General features: G+C 44.8%; 1 protein-coding gene and 1 pseudogene across 1 annotated transcript; one reads left to right on the forward strand and one right to left on the reverse strand.

The window, feature by feature from the left end:
- The first annotated feature begins 570 nt into the window (after window positions 1-570).
- LOC115201987 (transmembrane protein 132A-like) lies at window positions 571-11,175 on the forward strand. Its single transcript, XM_029765849.1, has 12 exons — window positions 571-1,385; window positions 1,734-1,957; window positions 2,195-2,404; window positions 3,377-3,921; window positions 4,522-4,674; window positions 4,991-5,186; window positions 5,520-5,663; window positions 7,101-7,303; window positions 8,762-8,981; window positions 9,166-9,357; window positions 9,525-10,268; window positions 11,095-11,175. The coding sequence occupies exons 1-12, from the start codon at window positions 1,253-1,255 to the stop codon at window positions 11,173-11,175; spliced, it is 3,045 nt and encodes a 1,014-aa protein (XP_029621709.1). The 5' UTR covers window positions 571-1,252.
- A 1,077-nt stretch (window positions 11,176-12,252) lies between these two features.
- On the reverse strand, window positions 12,253-17,056 carry LOC115202174 (DNA repair protein complementing XP-A cells homolog; annotated as a pseudogene).
- Between the last annotated feature and the right edge of the window lie 992 nt (window positions 17,057-18,048).

Consider the following 18,048-nt stretch of genomic DNA (forward strand, 5'->3'; position numbering starts at 1 on the left):
GAGTGGTGGGGGAGATAGGGATTGGGGAAAAGCAAGGAGGAGAGGAGAAGAGGTGGGGGGGAAAGGTTTAGCGGGTTCACTTACAGATATGTCATTTAATCAAACCATGATTAGTAAAGGATAGACGGAGAGAGAGAGAGAGAGAGAGAGAGAGAGAGAGAGAGAAAACATAAAAAGATATAAAACAATCTGGCCACTAGCTGAAAAAAAAAGAAGAGAAGAGAGAGCAGGGGATGGATGGAGCGATAAAGAGTGGGGGAAGGGGGGTGCTTAGCTAAAAACTTTAGGGCGAATCAATCTTGCAGAGAAAGGGGGGAGTACGTAAGAAAGACGGGAGAAGAAGAAAGAGGAGAAGGGAGGGGGAGGGATGCGGTAGAGGGAGAGGGATTATTCACCGTTTCAAATGAATAATTCCGTATTGTGTGAATCTGGCACACACAGAGAGAGAGGAGGAAACGAGAGAGAGCATCACATCGAAAAAGACCTAAAGATCAAAGATCCACCAAAAAAATAGAGGGAAAGAATTCTCAACTGCCAAGAAAAGGGGAAGAACAAGAACTGAATTTTAAAAAAAAAAGTGTTTTCATGACCTCTAAAATCTCTCTGCGTTGGACTTGGAATAAGCTTCTCTGCAGTTACAACCACCAGATACCAACCAAGTAAAGAAGACTTCGCTTTAACATAAACTTTGGAACAGCGAACAGGAGCTGAAGCCCTGAACATACGATAACAGAACATGAAGGAGAAACGAACAAACATGGCATTGGAATAAAGAGAAACTCAGAGTGAGCACAGGTGCAGAAGAGAAGAGAACAGAGAGAGAGAGAGAGAGAGAGAGAATCGAGTGAAGTGAAAAAAAGTAAAGAGAAGGAAAGCATCAGAGGGTATATTATTTCTGGGTCATGAGAGTACAACACCTGCCAGGTGAGTTCTGTTGTTAAGCACAGCCAGGCGGGGACAGTTTTGCAAATAACTACATAACAGAATGATGTAAAATATATGTCACGTTTTAGTTTTGATAGTTGTAACTATATGAGGCGCTGTCAGTGTATATGTGGTCCATGTAGTAAAACACTGTTTTATCAACCACTAACGAGCCTGCCGTTTCATGAGGATGTTGATGATATAGGACCTACTGGTTTATGAACGACAGTTTTTGGATGTAGGGCCAATGTAAGCCTACTCCCCGGACGCATTTTTTGAACCTGAACCATCGCAGCACCTCTCAACACCTCAGAGCTGTAAGGATGTTATGGCACTTTTGAGGTTGTGTGGTTTTTCGGGATCCTTCGGGGGTGCAGTGATGGGTGAGCTCAGCTGCCCCAGTGCATCGTGGGGGAGAGAGGGCGTGAAGGCGCTTGTGCTCTATTCGCTCCTAGTACTCGGTGAGTGAGGTTATTTTTCTTCAAAAAATCTATTGTATTGAAATACGTTTTTTTTTATGCGTTGTTTATGAAAAATCTATTGTATTGATATACGTTTTTTTTATGTGTTTTTTATGTAAAATCTATTGTATTGATACACGTTTTTTATGAGTATATATATATATATACCAACAATTTATCTGCTACCCTTTTCATGTGTTTAAAATAGCTGATATTTGTGATTTACAGTAGGTGTAGGCCTAACAATTTATGTGAAATTGATGTGAAATATACCGAAGAGAAGAGATACAAACCAATCAATATTTCCCTCCTCTCCTTTTCTGTCGATCTCTTTGTCTCATCCACCAGTACACACATCCCATGCCCAGCCTCCCCTCCCTCTCTCCCTCCTTGCCAAAATCCTTGTCCCCCCTCCCTGGCACGCTCTGCCCCTGTCGCAGGCTGATCTTGGCCCACTGTTCTCCAACTCCAGCCCCTTCGCCTTCACCCAGTCCCTGCTCATGGTGCCTCCGGCTGGGGAAGCCTCCAAAGCTGGGGTTCGGGCTTCATTCGGGCCTTACTCTGTCAGCCAGGTAAATCAATTGGGATGGGAATCCTTGACAATCAGCAGAATGCTGTAGATCTCCGCTTATACATTTGGAGAATTAGTTCCATAGATTTTATGTTGCAAGATAATATGTAACGCAGAGATCTTCCTCTAGCCCTCTCTAACAGTGTAACCCTCTCTCTCTCTCTCTCTCTCTCTCTCTCTCTCTCTCTCTCTCTCTCTCTCTCTCTCTCTCTCTCTCTCTCCTTCTCTCACTCCTCAGCTGGTCTCTGGGCCCATCCTCCCCCTCTCCCCTCCTCTGTCTGCATCTCTCCTCTCTAAACACGTGGAGAGAGAGAGGGATGAAGGAGGAAAGGAGAGGTACAGGGTGAGGGTGTTGTTCCATGTGCGAGGGGACACCAGCAGAGGGAACTGTATCACCCTCCACGCCTTCAAAGAGACCGAGGAGCAGAAGGCTTCCTGTATCACACAGGTGTGTTCGTGCCACACACTATATCTAGCCGCCTGTGACCATTCAAAAGACTGAAGTTCTCTTTGGAACTCTAGTGGGACTCTGAATGATGGATATGTTGTATTGTGTTTTTGTTACACTGACCAATACACTGAAATGTTCTGTTCTATATAAAGTATGACACCTGTTCTATATAAAGTATGACACGTGTTCTATATAAAGTATGACACTTGTTCTATATAAAGTATGACACGTGTTCTATATAAAGTATGACACGTGTTCAATATAAGTATGACACGTGTTCAATATAAAGTATGACACGTGTTCTATATAAAGTATGACACGTGTTCTATATAAAGTATGACACTTGTTCTATATAAAGTATGACGCCTGTTCTATATAAAGTATGACATGTGTTCTATATAAAGTATGACACTTGTTCTATATAAAGTATGACACGTGTTCTATATAAAGTATGACACTTGTTCTATATAAAGTATGACACGTGTTCAATATAAAGTATGACACATGTTCAATATAAAGTATGACACGTGTTCAATATAAAGTATAACACGTGTTCTATATAAAGTATGACCCGTGTTCTATATAAAGTATGACACTTGTTGTATATAAAGTATGACACGTGTTCAATATAGAGTATGACACTTGTTCTATATAAAGTATGACACGTGTTCTATATAAAGTATGACACATGTTCTATATAAAGTATGACACGTGTTCTATATAAAGTATGACACTTGTTCTATATAAAGTATGACACTTGTTCTATATAAAGTATGACACTTGTTCTATATAAAGTATGACACTTGTTCAATATAAAGTATGACACTTGTTCTATATCAAGTATGACACTTGTTCTATATAAAGTATGACACTTGTTCTATATAAAGTATGACACCTGTTCTATATAAAGTATGACACCAAATGCTCACCAATCACTCTCTTCATCCATTCCTCCTCTCTCCTTCCCAGCCTCCACTGGGTCTATGTGTGGTGACCCTGGCCCTACCTAAGGACTGGTTTGAGGCGGACCAGACCAGCCAGCCCTACCTCAGCCCCAACCAGCGTGCCAGACACACACACCGACACCGCACCCGTAATCGGGGACGACGGCACGAGGGTGTTGTCGTCGGTGGAGCCGGTGGCATCCCCTTCCCAGGCGCTCTCCGATACAGCCCCGCTCACGCTGGCGACCGCATCCAGCTGTTCTACTCATTGTTCGGCACAGCATCCAACCTCAAACTAGCACCCTCTAGGTGTGTGCAAGACAAATTACCACAGTCTCAGAGAGAGTTGTTTTATATAGGAGCTGTGACTCTGAGGGAGTACAATAAGCGGAAAGAGGCCAACGGGACCAAAGAGGAAATAGGCTGTTTAAATGGACAGGAAGAGGAGGAGCTACGGTTGGATTCCAACGTGCTGATTCGCTATTGCAGGGGACCGGTCCGAGCGGGACAGCCAATAAGGGTTTCTGTGAACCTGAGGGCCAATTTCAGTGCAGAGTTTGTTGTTATCCGGTAAGTCTTTGTTACGTGATGCTCTGTGATGTAAGTGATAATCCAGCAAATTGAAAAGGGAGACCTGATGACGACCTAAATACATATAGGAACGTAGCAGTGTGCAGGTTCTTCTCTTTTACTGATAAGTACTGTATTCATATTTCGATATCAAACCATGTCTCTCATTGCCAGTGTATCTGTCTAGTATGAATAGTATGTATACAGTATGTAGTACATGTACGTTGGGGACGGCAGGTAGCCGAGCGGTTAGAGGGTTGCCACTTCAATTCCTGGGTCCGACGGGAAAAATCTGTCAGGAAGTGAGCAGGCATCCGGAGGGTTGCTGGTATCAAATCCTAGATGCCATTGTCTGCCGTTGTGCCCTTGAGCAAGGCACGTAACCCCCCCACAACAACAGCTCAACGGACGCCTAGTGTGACAGCCCCCCGCTCCTCTCCAGAACCTGTGCATGTGTCTTTCAGAGGGGTTGGGTTAAAAGTGGAAGTCAAATTTCATTTGAACAAAGTGGTCTTCATTTCCATTTGAGTAATTTCCCAGACGCTCTTATTCAGGGCGACAAACAGTAAGTCACACTATATCTGTATGTATCTATCCCAGACTGAAGGTGAAGAAAGGCCTTTTGTCTCTGGTTGCCCAGCGCTCCCTGAACTCTGACCTCTGGGTTGTGAGCCTGGAGAGAACCCAGGGCTCCAAGCATGATGTCATCTCCATCATCTGCCACAAGCTGGCCGGACACATGGACAGCGACAGGTATTACGTCATCATATATATTACTGTACAATATTACTCAGGTACAATATTCCATCAGTGAAGGAACATATTCAATTTAGCCGGTTTGTGACATGTCGGTTACATTTTTGACTATATACATTATTCAAATTGCATGCAAGTGATACCACATATGTGGGAGAATATTACTCTATTGAATATTCCAACATATGTGATTTATTTCCATCAAATCGCTTTTTTCTTACCCTCCCCACCTCTTCTCTCTCCTCCCCACTCCTCACCCCTTTTCCCACCCTCTTTCCTCTGCCGCCGTCCTCCCTCTCCTCTTCTCCCTCAGTCCCGCTGCTCTGCAGCAGGTTGCCTGTCTGTCAGTGGACGGCTTGCGAAGGAGTTTCGGGGTTGCCATGACGGTATCGGCCAGCTGGCGGGTAGAGTACTCAGGCCGTAAAAACCCTCCGCCACCACACGGCGGAGTAGTGAGCAGCTTCTCCTTCACAGACAGAGAGATAGTGGGCATCTCTCCCATAACTGAAGTAGGTAGAACTTTACTCAATCAGGGTCAATTTCCCGGGACACAGAATCTCCATTGAACATGCCTCTTAGTCCAAAACTCTTAGCCAGGGGGGGGGAAAAGAGTCCAGAACTCTTAGTCTGGGAAATTGGTTTCTTCTTGTTACATAGTCTGTATGTACTGTATGTACTATGCAGTAGACTAATGGATAGTGTGATAGCTACAGCCAGCACATATCCATACATCTACGGATCTCTTAGTGTTGCGGTGGACTGTTCCTGCCTTATTAAAAAAGCTCATTATGCTTATTCCTAAATAAGGCCAATCAACTGAACTTGTTGTCATCAACACACAGAGTGGCATGATCATCAACACGGCCATCTTGACCAGCGAGCCCGTGTCACTTCCTGTCATTGTGCTGGCAGTGGGGCATGATGGGAAGGTGTCTGACATCACCACGGCGGTGAAGTGCCAGTCGTCCAACGATGATATCGTCAAGGTAACCAGACACGACTCTACACACTGTATACACACACGCACACAGGGCTCCTGTCCAATTCCGTTGTTTTCTTTTTTTACGCTGATATCAACTTTTTTAGTACATAATGTCTCCGCCATCATTTCCTATGACCGAAAAGTGCTTCTGTACATCAGAACAGCGATCACTAACCTCGATTTGGATGACAATTTCTACTTCAACGAGTTGGCACCTCTGGACGTCGGCACCTCTGGACTATCCCTAATCCCTGGTGCTCTCCAAGCTCATCACTAAGCTCAGGACACTGGGACTGAACACTGGGACTGAACATCAGGTGATGAGGGTAGACAACAACACATCCGCCACACTGACCCTCAACACAGGGGCCCCTCAGGGGTGAGTGCTTAGTCCCCTCTTGTATTACCTGTTCACCCACGACTGCACGGCCACATATGACTCCAACACCATAATTAAGTTTGCAGATGACAATGAGACAGCTTATAGAGAGGAGGTCAGTGACCTTTCCATCAACGTCAGCAAGACAAAGGAGCTGATCGTGGAATACAGGAAACGGAGGGCCGAGCACGCCCCCATCCATATCGACGGAGTTCCTCTGTGTCCAAATCACCAAGGAATGAACATGTTCCACGCACACCAACACAGTCGTGAAGAAAACAGGAACTCTTCACCCACAGGAGGCTGAAAAGATTTTGGCATGGGGCCTCAGATCCTCAAAAAGTTATACAGCTGCACCATTGAGAGCATCTTGACTGGCTGCATGACCACTTTGTATGGCAACTGCTTGGTATCCGATCGCAAGGCGCTACAGAGGGTAGTGCTTACAGCCCAGTACATCACTGGGGCCGAGCTCCCTGCCATCCAGAACCTCTATACCAGGCGGTGTCAGAGGAAGGCCCAAAAAATGGTCAAAGACTCCAGCCACCCAAGTCATAGACTGTTCTCTCTGCTTCCGCACGGCAGGCGGTACCGATGCACCAGGTCTGGAACCAACAGGACCCTTAACAGCTTCTACCCCCAACCCATAAGAATGCTAAATAGTTAACCAAATATCTATCCAGACTATCTGCATTGACCCCCCCTTTTGACTCATCACATATGCTGCTGCTACTTATTATCTATCCTGTTGCCTAGTCACTTTACCCCCTACCTATATGTACATATCTACCTCAATTACCACGCACCCCTGCACATCAACTGGGTACTGGTACCCTGTATATTTAGCCAAGTTATCGTTACTCATTGTGGATTTATTCCTCCTGTTATTATTTGTATATTTTTCTCTCTGCATTGATGGGAAGGGCCCGTACGTAAGCATTTCACTGTTAGTGTACACCTGTTGTTTTACTAAGCATGTGACAAATACAATTTGATTTGTTTAGATTGATTTGACACACAATCCTGGACTCCCTTTATGACGATTTGACTTTATTCAACAAGGTGTCAAGCGACTGCTCCACCCTCTTCGTGGACGGAAGTGAATCAGGGGTGGGCAGCACCTGTGTAGGGGTGGAGTTTCTCCTGGGCACGCTCAGTGGGTCCCTGTGTCTGTCCGTGTGGGCTCCTGTCGTCCCGCTGCGCGTCTCACTGTCCGACAACGAGCTGAGCGCCATCGAGGGCTGGAACCACTACACGGAGAACGGGTGAGTCCCGGTCCGCGCGCGCGCGTGCGTGTGTTTAGAGAAAGATGAAGACACATTGAGCAGGAATTACATAAAAGCAGGATTAGACATGGCCATGTCATTAACATCAAGATTCCTAAATCAGTTGATAGAACGATGGGGATTGGAACAGTTGGAACTCCCATTTTGATCTATTTTTATTTAACCTTTATTTATCTAGGCAAGTCAGTTAAGAACAAATTCTTATTTACAATGATGGCTTGGCAATATGTTCTTCTTTTAGCATAATCTCCTTTCCTAATCCATTTTTTTCTGTCTCAAGACAGAGCAGGAGGTTGAAACACCAAACCAGGAATGACCAGTGGTGGAAAAAGTACTCAATTGTCCTACTTGAGTAAAAGTAAAGATACCTTAATAGAAAATTACTCAAGTAAAAGTAAAAGTCACCCAGTAAAATACTACTTGAGTTAAAGTCTAAAAGTATTTATATTTAAATGTACTTAAGTATCAAAAGTTAAAGTACAAATAATAAAAAAATATATATACTTATATTAAGAAAACCAGACAGCACAATTTAAAACGTTTTTTTTACGCATAGCCAGGGTCACACTCCAACACTCAGACATCATTTAAAAACAAAGCATTTGGGATGTTCTCTTGATAAGTGTGCGAATTGTACAATTTTCCTGTCCTGCTAAGCATTCAAAGTATAACGAGTGCTTTTGGGTGTCAGGGAAAATGTATGGAGTAAAAAGTACATCATTTTCTTTAGGAATGTAGTGAAGTAAAAGTTCTCAAAAATATAAATAGTAAAGTAAAGTACAGATACCCCAAAAAATGACATAAGTAGTACTTTACACCACTGGCAATGTCTGGTAGAACAGTGAAGGGCTTGTGTTCCACTTGGCACACTATTCCCTATATAGTGCAGTACTTTTTACCTTAGCCATATGAACCCTTGTCAAAAGTAGTGAGCTTCATTCACCGTACAAACACTTCAGGCAAACAGCTGGTAGAAGAGACTACTAATTCCCTAACCCAGAGCTTTAAAATAGGCTCTCTGCATTATCCACCTCTAATTCCTAGATGGCACTCAACATTTCAAACACTAACATTATGACTTGCTGTCACATCTCAACCAGGGGTCAAATGGGGTCAATTATATTTCAATTCCAGTCAATTCAGAAAGTACACCAAAATTCCAATTATCTGCATGCTTTTCATGAGGAAAAATTGGAATTTGATTGGAGTTTGGTTTACATTTTGAATTGACTGGGATTTAAATGGAATTTACCCCAACCCTCAACATATTAAAGCTTATGATGTCTCCATTTTTGGTTTTACCCAGCTTCTATGCCACATTCAGATTTGTGTAATAGCTCTCTCTCCTCCTCATCCATCCATCCTTCTCTCTACCCCCATCCCCTCTCTCATACCCCCATCTCTCTCCCTCCCTCCCTTTCTTTCCCTGCTCTCCAGCTGTTCTCCAGTGTACCAGAGGTCCACGGTTCAGGTTCTGGCCCAGTTCAGTGCTCAGGGGGGCCAGGGTCAGCTGACCTACCTGCTGGGCTCCTCTGATTGGTTTGTGGATGCCACAGAGATGGTCCGTAATTGGCTGAGGGTAGAGAATCCTCGCGTGGCGGTCCTCGACAAGCAGAGCAATCTGATTGGTCTACACCCGGGGAAAACTTCAGTTCATGTGAGTATCATGTGATACGAACAAGTAATATGATGTTGTATTTTGAATAGCGTGGTGAATTTTAGTTGAGGGATAGTCATTACAAATGATGAAATCTGAAATATATGTATTACCTATGGAAAGTAAACTTGAACAAGACACAAACAGCCAATACATTCATTGGCACCCCTCTCTTGTCTCTCAGGTCATATCAAACCAATGGGACGGTGTTCTGGGTAGCTGTGATGTCATCGTGACCTCTGAACACGTGACCCCAGGTGACCTCTCCGTGCAGGTTGTGGGAGGACTCGGTATGTCAATCAATGCAAGCCCTGCCCATCCTGCTGTTGTCACAGCAACCGTGACAGCATACAACATCCTCTACCAGCGTGGGCAGGTGAGTTCAGTGTTTTTCTTGACCCACTAACTTCACTTAAACGTTTTAGTTTTACATAACAGTAACTTCAGTGGGACATTTTTGCTTCAATGGTATGACACTGAACGTTTCTCTCTTTCCCCCCCCCCTCCTTATCTCCATTGTCCTTCTCTCTCTCTCTCCACCAGGAAGCGTCCATCAGTGTCTGGCTCCAGTTCAGCGATGATAGCGCCACGTTGCTCTCCACCTTCAGCCGTGGTACCTTCGCCCTTCGCCTCTCCTCATTGGCAGAAACCGTGGTTGCCGTGATGCCCGGCCCGTCACCGCGCGTCGTCGCCCAGGGCGAAGGGGGCGGGCCTTTACTGAAAGCAGAACTCCTGGTCACCACCTGCAAGCCAATGACGAACTCCGTTGACGGGGACCTGGCCAATTCAAAGGAAGGAAGCGGGACCAAGAGGCTGGCTAAAGGATCAGGCTGGATCAGGGTGAACCTGGACTCGGACCTTCGTCCAATGGGGAGCGAGGAGGCGGACTTTGAGCTGCTTGACATTTCGGACATGCTGGTGGAGTCATCGGACAGGGACGTTAAGTACAGCAACTTCCTGGACAATGACATCCTCATAGGGAACGTCACCACCGTCAAAGGTGACGACTATTATGACAAGGCCGGCGATGGGATGATCGCCAGGAATGACCTGGAGCGAGCGGTGTTGACCCCGAATCACGAAGAGAGCGCTGTGTTCTTCTCTCCCGGGTTGGAGAGAGAGAGGGAGGAGAAACCGGAGGGTACAGAGCTGGGGGTGGGTGTCGGGGCAGTTCTCTCCCTTCTCTGCCTCTCCGTACTCCTCTTCCTGGTGAAATGTCTGCCCTGCGCTTTGAGGGTGAGGAGGATGAGGAGGAAGGACATGAACATGGAGGGGGTGGAGGGAGTGGTGAAGGAAGAGGGGGAGGAAGGAAAAGAGGAGGAGGCAGAGGATGTTGCAGAAAAGATCGACAAAATAACATCGTACCCCAGGGTAATATCACTCCATGAGACTATTCCAGAAGAGAAAGAGGGGCAGTCAGATCAAAGCATTGACCATTAAGGCTGCATCCGAATAGGCACCTTAATCCTTTTAAGAGTTAAGAGCCCTGGTCAAAAGTAGTGCACTATGTAGGGAATTACGGTGCCATTTTATTCAGGAGAGAAAGGTTGTTGATAAAATCATCATTCTTAGGAAAATTGACTGTACATATATTTCTGTCACAGTGTCACCAACAATGTATCTTAACGTCTTACAAGGTCATCTTCGTGTAGGCTAGTCTTTTTCTCAGTTATTTATTTATTTCTGAATGTTTGTCTATCTACCATCGCACATATACAGTCCCTATCCAACATAAGTCCAACATAAGTTAAATATGTGTCCAGAAACAATGCACGTACACGACTGTACATATCTGCCATATTTATTTTATTGGTTTTGTTTCACATTCATCCATATACAATTGGCTGTCATATCTTTTCGATTTAGGACTCAATGCAATCCGTATCGCTGAAGTTCACCGCTATATTGCAATTGAATTTTAAAGGCACGTGTCAGCTCAATCGGAAAAACGACCTTTACGTTTCAAGCGAGCTGTAGCGCTGAACTTCGGTGATACGGAATGAATCAAGACCTTTTAGGCCTATTGACGGAATAGTATAGGGTTGAAAAATCCTGGTAATTTTCCCCAAACCAGTTGTAGGATGCCGACATGCTTATTCCCTCCTGATTCCAGAGATTCTCCAACTGGGATTTCCGTAAGAACTGGGATTTTGGGGCATGTTACCAGAATGTGCAACTCTATTCCTGCACATGATATTGTTCTGGTTGATCTCATCAACCAAAAGGAAAACCCACTAAATACACATTATAGAATAACTCATGTGAAACTCATTATTCTCCTGCTTGGCAAAGGTTGTAAATTAACTTAAAATGACATCCTAACAATAAAATATGTATTTTTCCATTTGATTTAGTCATAATTAGGAAATAGTTTGATTCCTTGATCAACTTAAAAACAAACGAACAATTATCTGGTCTAATTTATCAGTCAATCTGTCCAGAGTTTGGCTGTGTTTGCATACTGATGATTGATGTGTTTGCGCCCAGAGGTATTGTTCTGATATGGCCAGAGAGAGAGCTGTCTGGCCCACATGGATGCCTTAGAGATGTCATGTATCCAGCTACTGATGCTGGGTGCCACAGAGCACTTTGTGCTGGGAAATACTCTCCACCTAGTTCCAACCCACACAGGTTGTCTGCCTCAAACACCAACCTCCAGGTGTTTCTTGGAATATGAACCTGGCCAGTAGAGGTCCCTAACAGAGCGCTATTTCCAACTCCCATGTTGCAACCAAGTAGGAATAATCAGTGGCTTAATTCTGTATTTATTTAACTAGGCAAGTCAGTTAAGAAGAAATTCTTATTTACAATGACGGCCTACCCCAGCCAAACCTGGACGACGCTGGGCCAATTATGCGCCGGCCTATGGGACTCCCAATTATGGCGGGATGTAGCCTGGATTCGAACCAGGGACTACAGGGATGCCTCTTGCACTGAGATGCAGTGCCTTAGACAGCTGTGCCACGCGGGAGTGTAAGGCTCTCGCCTCATACGCGTGGAGTTGTAGGTTTGATCCCAGGTAGTCTGTGGTTGTGTTGACACTGATGATTGATGGACTGTGACAACTGATGAGGGTTTAATATCTGAGGGTCCCCTTCCTGTGAACACCAGCGGTGATGTAGGGAAACTTCTGGAAAGAGTAGACACTTAGTATTTTAAGAGATTTTTGCCTTTTTCTTTAAAAAAACAAACAAATATCTACTTTTTCTGTAGGTTTCCCTTCATAACCGCTGCTGGTGACTGTTCTAGAACCACAGGGGGAACCCCAGGATTTGTGTTGTTGAAAACTCTGTTTATTCAGTTTTACACACAAGACAAGACAAAACAATATAAAGAATATACTCAACTAGAAAAATACAAATAAAAAAAATAATAAGAATTAGCTTTAAAGATACCGTGCTTTAGACAAGTTAAACACAGCGGGCAGAAGGCTACAAAGGTTAAAGGGCAATCTGTAGTACAGGGACAGAGCAAACACCTCACCATTGATCCTGTAAACAGACAAGGGACAGGGGTGGAGAAATGCAACCCGTCACAGACAGTCATGGCCACAGACCGACCATCCATTGGACCAAAAATAAAGTTTACAACGCTTTAAAAGAAAAAAAATGAATAATCATTTTATGTAAGCGTGTGGTGGAATATTGACTCAGAAATATAACACTTTTACTAGAACCTGTGAATTCAATATAGATATATAATGGAAGGACTCTTTTACAAACGTAACAGAGGCGAGCCCCTTCATGAAAGACTAAATTCTGATATTACAGAGTCCTGCCTTTATAGGATTCTGTCTTTGCATAACGTATAGAGTCCCCTCCTATATGAAAATAGCTTTCCTTGACCTTTCTCCATCTCAGTTCTTGCTTGTTAACACCCACATCTGACAGCTGTATAGGTTATAATGGTAGCGGGGCCCTGGTCATATGTGTTCCATTCCTTATATAGCCATTCTGTCTCAGCTCTTCAAAGTGGACAGCCTAGATGCTGCTAATAATGGAAATGTAATCATAGTCATGAGTTTCGCTCCAACAAGCGTGAACAAAATGTAAAAAATAATTTTTTTTTTTTTTTTTTAAAAACAGGGCAAAACAAGCTCACATTTTAGTCTCTGACCGGGCAAGATGAACACGGCCTCCGCAAGTCACAATCAATAAGCACATCAACCTTAATGCTTATTTTTGTTTTAATATGAATGGCATCAGAGGATGGACTGTTGTAAGGAAGACCAGAATGGAGCCCAGGCCTAAAACAGTTTGGGGTTCCCACGTTTATTGAATTACATTTTTTCTAGTTTCAGAGAGCACAACACATCTCCCACCCAATGTTTATAAGACGGGGGAGCTGCCATCTTCCAGTTCTGTAGTATTAGCCGTCTAGCTAAAAGAGTTGTATAAGCAACAGTGTCCGACTGGATTCTTGACGGGGGGGTACCTATGGGCAGTAAGGGGAGACGGATCAATAACAGTGTCATATATAATCAGAGAAACATTTAAATATTAATTCCCAGAAACCTGACAGTTTATGACAGCCCCAAAACATATGCAACAGTGTGGCTGTTTCCGTTCTACATCGGCGACAGGTAGGATCAAAATCAGAGATTATTCTTCCAAGTTTGGCCCCGGACCAGTGGGTACGTTGAACGACCTTGAATTGAATGAGGCTGTGTCTAGTTCTAAAAGAGGACGAATGCACCCTGTGCAACACAGATTCCCAGGTGTCTTCCCCAATTTCCTCCCCCAAATCCTTTTCCCATCGAGTCTTTAAAGGCAGCAAAGAAGGGTTCTGTAAGTCATTAATGATTCCATATACATTTGGAATTGCGCCCCTAGGAAGCTTGTTTATCTCAAAGATGCTCTCTATAGCTGTATTTGCAGGCCTATGGGGAAATTCAGGTGTGTTAGCTCTGACAAAGTTCCTAGTCTGGAGATAGTGGAAGAAGTGGGATTGGGGGAGGTTGAACTTTTCCTGTATCTGAGCAAAAGAGGCAAATGTCTCATCAAAGAATAATTGGGCTAGTGAGGAGAGGCCTAGTGAGTGCCAGATGGCAAAAGCCCCATCATTCAAAGACGGAGGAAATAAAATGTTCTGATTGATAGCCTGGCATTCAAACTGACTGAAACAATATTGGTGAGAGCAGCATGTACAGTCTGATTTTACCAGGCTAAGGGAAAGCAGCCGGTTAGAAACAGTGATGTTTGGTATCGGTTAGCTCGTCCTACCTGCAGCCTGAGGTAGAGTTTGATGTCTCCCCAGTGAGGGTTGTGTGGGTGTTCTTCCTCAGGACAAAACCTCAGCACTGGCTCCCTCTGGTCCAGGTCACAGTCCTTCAGTAGGTACAGCTGCTTAGCCTCCGTACGGGATATCAGCTTGTGTTTGACCTCGTCGTCTCTGATCGGGGGGACATTAACAAGATATAATACCTGTTCAGATGCATTTTTGCATCCTCTTACCACTGAAGCACAATGCAAAACAAAGCAAGTTAAAGCGCTGTATGTAATACTACAGTGTACTCTGTTTATAGTGTATATATGGTTCTAGCAATCAACCAGTCATACTGATCAACTTGTCCTGCACATATGTGAACACTATTATGAGAAGCACACAGTACAATAATAAGTATATTTATATATTACAATATAGTTATTTGTGTTGGCTGTCATTGACACGAGAAGTAAGACTTTACCTGCAGTTGTCACAGACTGCCAGGTCGAAGCCGTTGCCGAGGTAGGAATCCATAAAACGGCGTGTCACAGTGATCACACAGCAGACGGTCTGCCTCCATCGCCGGGGCTAGGAGGAGGATGGAGTCAGAGAGAGCAGCAGAGCTCAACACTAGGCCTGAATGCCAGTTAGTCTCTGCTCTCCTGAAAACTACAAGTAGACTGGCACCCAGGCTCAACACTGCCAATACACTACTAGTACATTTAAAATTATTACCTTCTAGTCATTTTAGCACGCACACACTTATCCCGAATCCCAGGCAGTGCAGAGAGAGGGCTAGGAGGGAGAGGTCAGCCAAGGTGTCTTGTCAGGAAAATCACAGGCAGTGCAGAGAGAGGGCTAGGAGGGAGAGGTCAGCCAAGGTGTCTTGTCAGGAAAATCACAGGCAGTGCAGAGAGAGGGCTAGGAGGGAGAGATCAGCCAAGGTGTCTTGTCAGTAAAATCACAGGCAGTGCAGAGAGAGGGCTCGGAGGGAGAGGTCAGCCAAGGTGTCTTGTCAGTAAAATCACAGGCAGTGCAGAGAGAGGGCTCGGAGGGAGAGGTCAGCCAAGGTGTCTTGTCAGTAAAATCACAGGCAGTGCAGAGAGAGGGCTAGGAGGGAGAGGTCAGCCAAGGTGTCTTGTCAGGAAAATCACAGGCAGTGCAGAGAGAGGGCTAGGAGGGAGAGATCAGCCAAGGTGTCTTGTCAGTAAAATCAAAGGCAGTGCAGAGAGAGGGCTAGGAGGGAGAGGTCAGCCAAGGTGTCTTGTCAGGAAAATCACAGGCAGTGCAGAGAGAGGGCTCGGAGGGAGAGGTCAGCCAAGGTGTCTTGTCAGTAAAATCACAGGCAGTGCAGAGAGAGGGCTAGGAGGGAGAGGTCAGCCAAGGTGTCTTGTCAGGAAAATCACAGGCAGTGCAGAGAGAGGGCTAGGAGGGAGAGATCAGCCAAGGTGTCTTGTCAGTAAAATCACAGGCAGTGCAGAGAGAGGGCTAGGAGGGAGAGGTCAGCCAAGGTGTCTTGTCAGGAAAATCACAGGCAGTGCAGAGAGAGGGCTAGGAGGGAGAGGTCAGCCAAGGTGTCTTGTCAGGAAAATCACAGGCAGTGCAGAGAGAGGGCTAGGAGGGAGAGATCAGCCAAGGTGTCTTGTCAGTAAAATCAAAGGCAGTGCAGAGAGAGGGCTAGGAGGGAGAGGTCAGCCAAGGTGTCTTGTCAGGAAAATCACAGGCAGTGCAGAGAGAGGGCTCGGAGGGAGAGGTCAGCCAAGGTGTCTTGTCAGTAAAATCACAGGCAGTGCAGAGAGAGGGCTAGGAGGGAGAGGTCAGCCAAGGTGTCTTGTCAGGAAAATCACAGGCAGTGCAGAGAGAGGGCTCGGAGGGAGAGGTCAGCCAAGGTGTCTTGTCAGTAAAATCACAGGCAGTGCAGAGAGAGGGCTAGGAGGGAGAGGTCAGCCAAGGTGTCTTGTCAGGAAAATCACAGGCAGTGCAGAGAGAGGGCTCGGAGGGAGAGGTCAGCCAAGGTGTCTTGTCAGTAAAATCACAGGCAGTGCAGAGAGAGGGCTCTGAGGGAGAGGTCAGCCAAGGTGTCTTGTCAGTAAAATCGGACCTACTAGTCATTCAGATAGTGGTTGGTCGGTTGTCACTGTGCCATAAATAATGTATTAGGAACTTCATTTATAATAGCGGACGTCTGTAATACCTGAAACTGACTCCACTCAGCAATTGGAATGTGGTATTACATGAATCCACAAAGGGCCGCACATGAACCAACAACGAATCTTTCTCTGTTACACCAGACATGCAGAGGATCTGCAGATAAGATTCATTATATTTACATCATGCAACAAATGTGAATACTTCCCCCTGCCATATTTGATCGACTAATAATGCACATACCTGGTTGACGAACAACTTTATGTGTCCTTTGCTCCTCCTGTCGCTGTCCTTCTTCATCAATGAAGAACCCTCCTCCAGAGTCGACTGTCTTGGCGACTTTAGCCGAGGTTCCACCCACTTCTCCTACCGATGGTCTGTTGGCCAGTCGGGCTTGCCTCAGCATCACAGCCCGCTGTCTGTTTCGTTCGATCTTGGCTCTCATCGCGGGGGACAGATCGCAGTTCTTGTCTTTGGACTCCGAATGAGAAGAAGCATTATCCTTCACCGGCGTGGCAGGCTCCAACAGATCCATTGCAAACAAGCATGTGCTAACTAACTGAGCTGTAAGCTAAACTTTCCAGCGTCTTGGAAATTGCAATTAAGTAAAGTTGTTTACCAGCAAGACAGCGGGCAGAGGGGGTACATTTGTTTGTGTTTTTACTTTTAACGTGTGGGCTCGAGTTGCTGGCGGCTGCCATTTATCGGTTGCACAACCAACTTCCGTGTTTTTATCGTGTCAAAATAAAAGCCCTGTTACGAAACCGCTGCTGCTTCTCTATGTGACCGCGACGTGTCGCCGGAGAGCGGACATATACCACCTTCACCCAGCACTAGTAGTTCTTAACAGCTTTATCCTGTTCTTTACTGACTGTGTCCTCATTGCTGGTCCATATCCTGAGACCCAGTGGCAATGTGCCATGTTTGATGTAACGGGCTTGCTGTAGCAATATCTCTGCTTGGTGAAGCGCTACACATATGGCTCTGACTCTATCTGCGGTGTGACCTGGCTGTTGTCTTGTTCATTCTAAATGTTTATTCACTGTTTTTAACTCGATACTCATGAATGCGAGACAACATTTTTTTGAAAAGATCAAGTTCAGTTAACGGAATGTGTCATCGAATAGACATGGCGTTGATGATGTGATGTTTTTAATCATTATTGTAGGTATACTAAATAAAACAAAGTTAAATTGTATTCTATTCTACCACGACCAACCATGTTCTCTTTCCTTCCAGATACTCTTATCAGGTAGTCCACACATACATAGGCTAATGTGGTAATGGTTCCCAGCTAGCAACATAAGGTCATTCTCACAGAAACCCAAAGTCGGAGGGAACTGCAGTGGGGTGGCCCAAAAAAACTATACATATATCGATTTTTTTAAGGAACAAAACATTAAGAGTACAGATTATTGTGTGGGACAATATACAAACGTTTTTGAGAAAGATCTATTAAAAAAATGACATTTTATTGAGTAAATGTATTTCATTTGGATAACAGATGAAAATGTAATGAATTGAAGGTTATTTGTTGATGTAAAATCTACATTTAGCGATTTTAGGTTGTGTCATGAGATTTGAGTCCCCGCTGAAAAGGTTTGAATATTCACTGCAGTAAGGGTGTCCATACACGATGCTTAGTGTCTATTTAAAGCAGTGCAGGACAGGAGCTTTAGTCATTACCGATCTTAATCTCATTTTAACAGAGTTG

Source organism: Salmo trutta, chromosome 11 (assembly GCF_901001165.1).
Source record: "Salmo trutta chromosome 11, fSalTru1.1, whole genome shotgun sequence".
In the NCBI taxonomy this organism is placed as follows: Eukaryota; Metazoa; Chordata; class Actinopteri; order Salmoniformes; family Salmonidae; genus Salmo; species Salmo trutta.

What these genes read in the sequence shown, in the direction of transcription:
- LOC115201987 (XM_029765849.1), top strand. Translation starts at nt 1,253, where the DNA reads ATGGCACTTTTGAGGTTGTGTGGTTTTTCGGGATCCTTCGGGGGTGCA. An exon ending in CTATTCGCTCCTAGTACTCG is followed by an intron (nt 1,386 to 1,733) that starts GTGAGTGAGGTT and finishes CTCATCCACCAG; the next exon opens with TACACACATCCCATGCCCAG. An exon ending in GCATCTCTCCCATAACTGAA is followed by an intron (nt 5,187 to 5,519) that starts GTAGGTAGAACT and finishes ATCAACACACAG; the next exon opens with AGTGGCATGATCATCAACAC.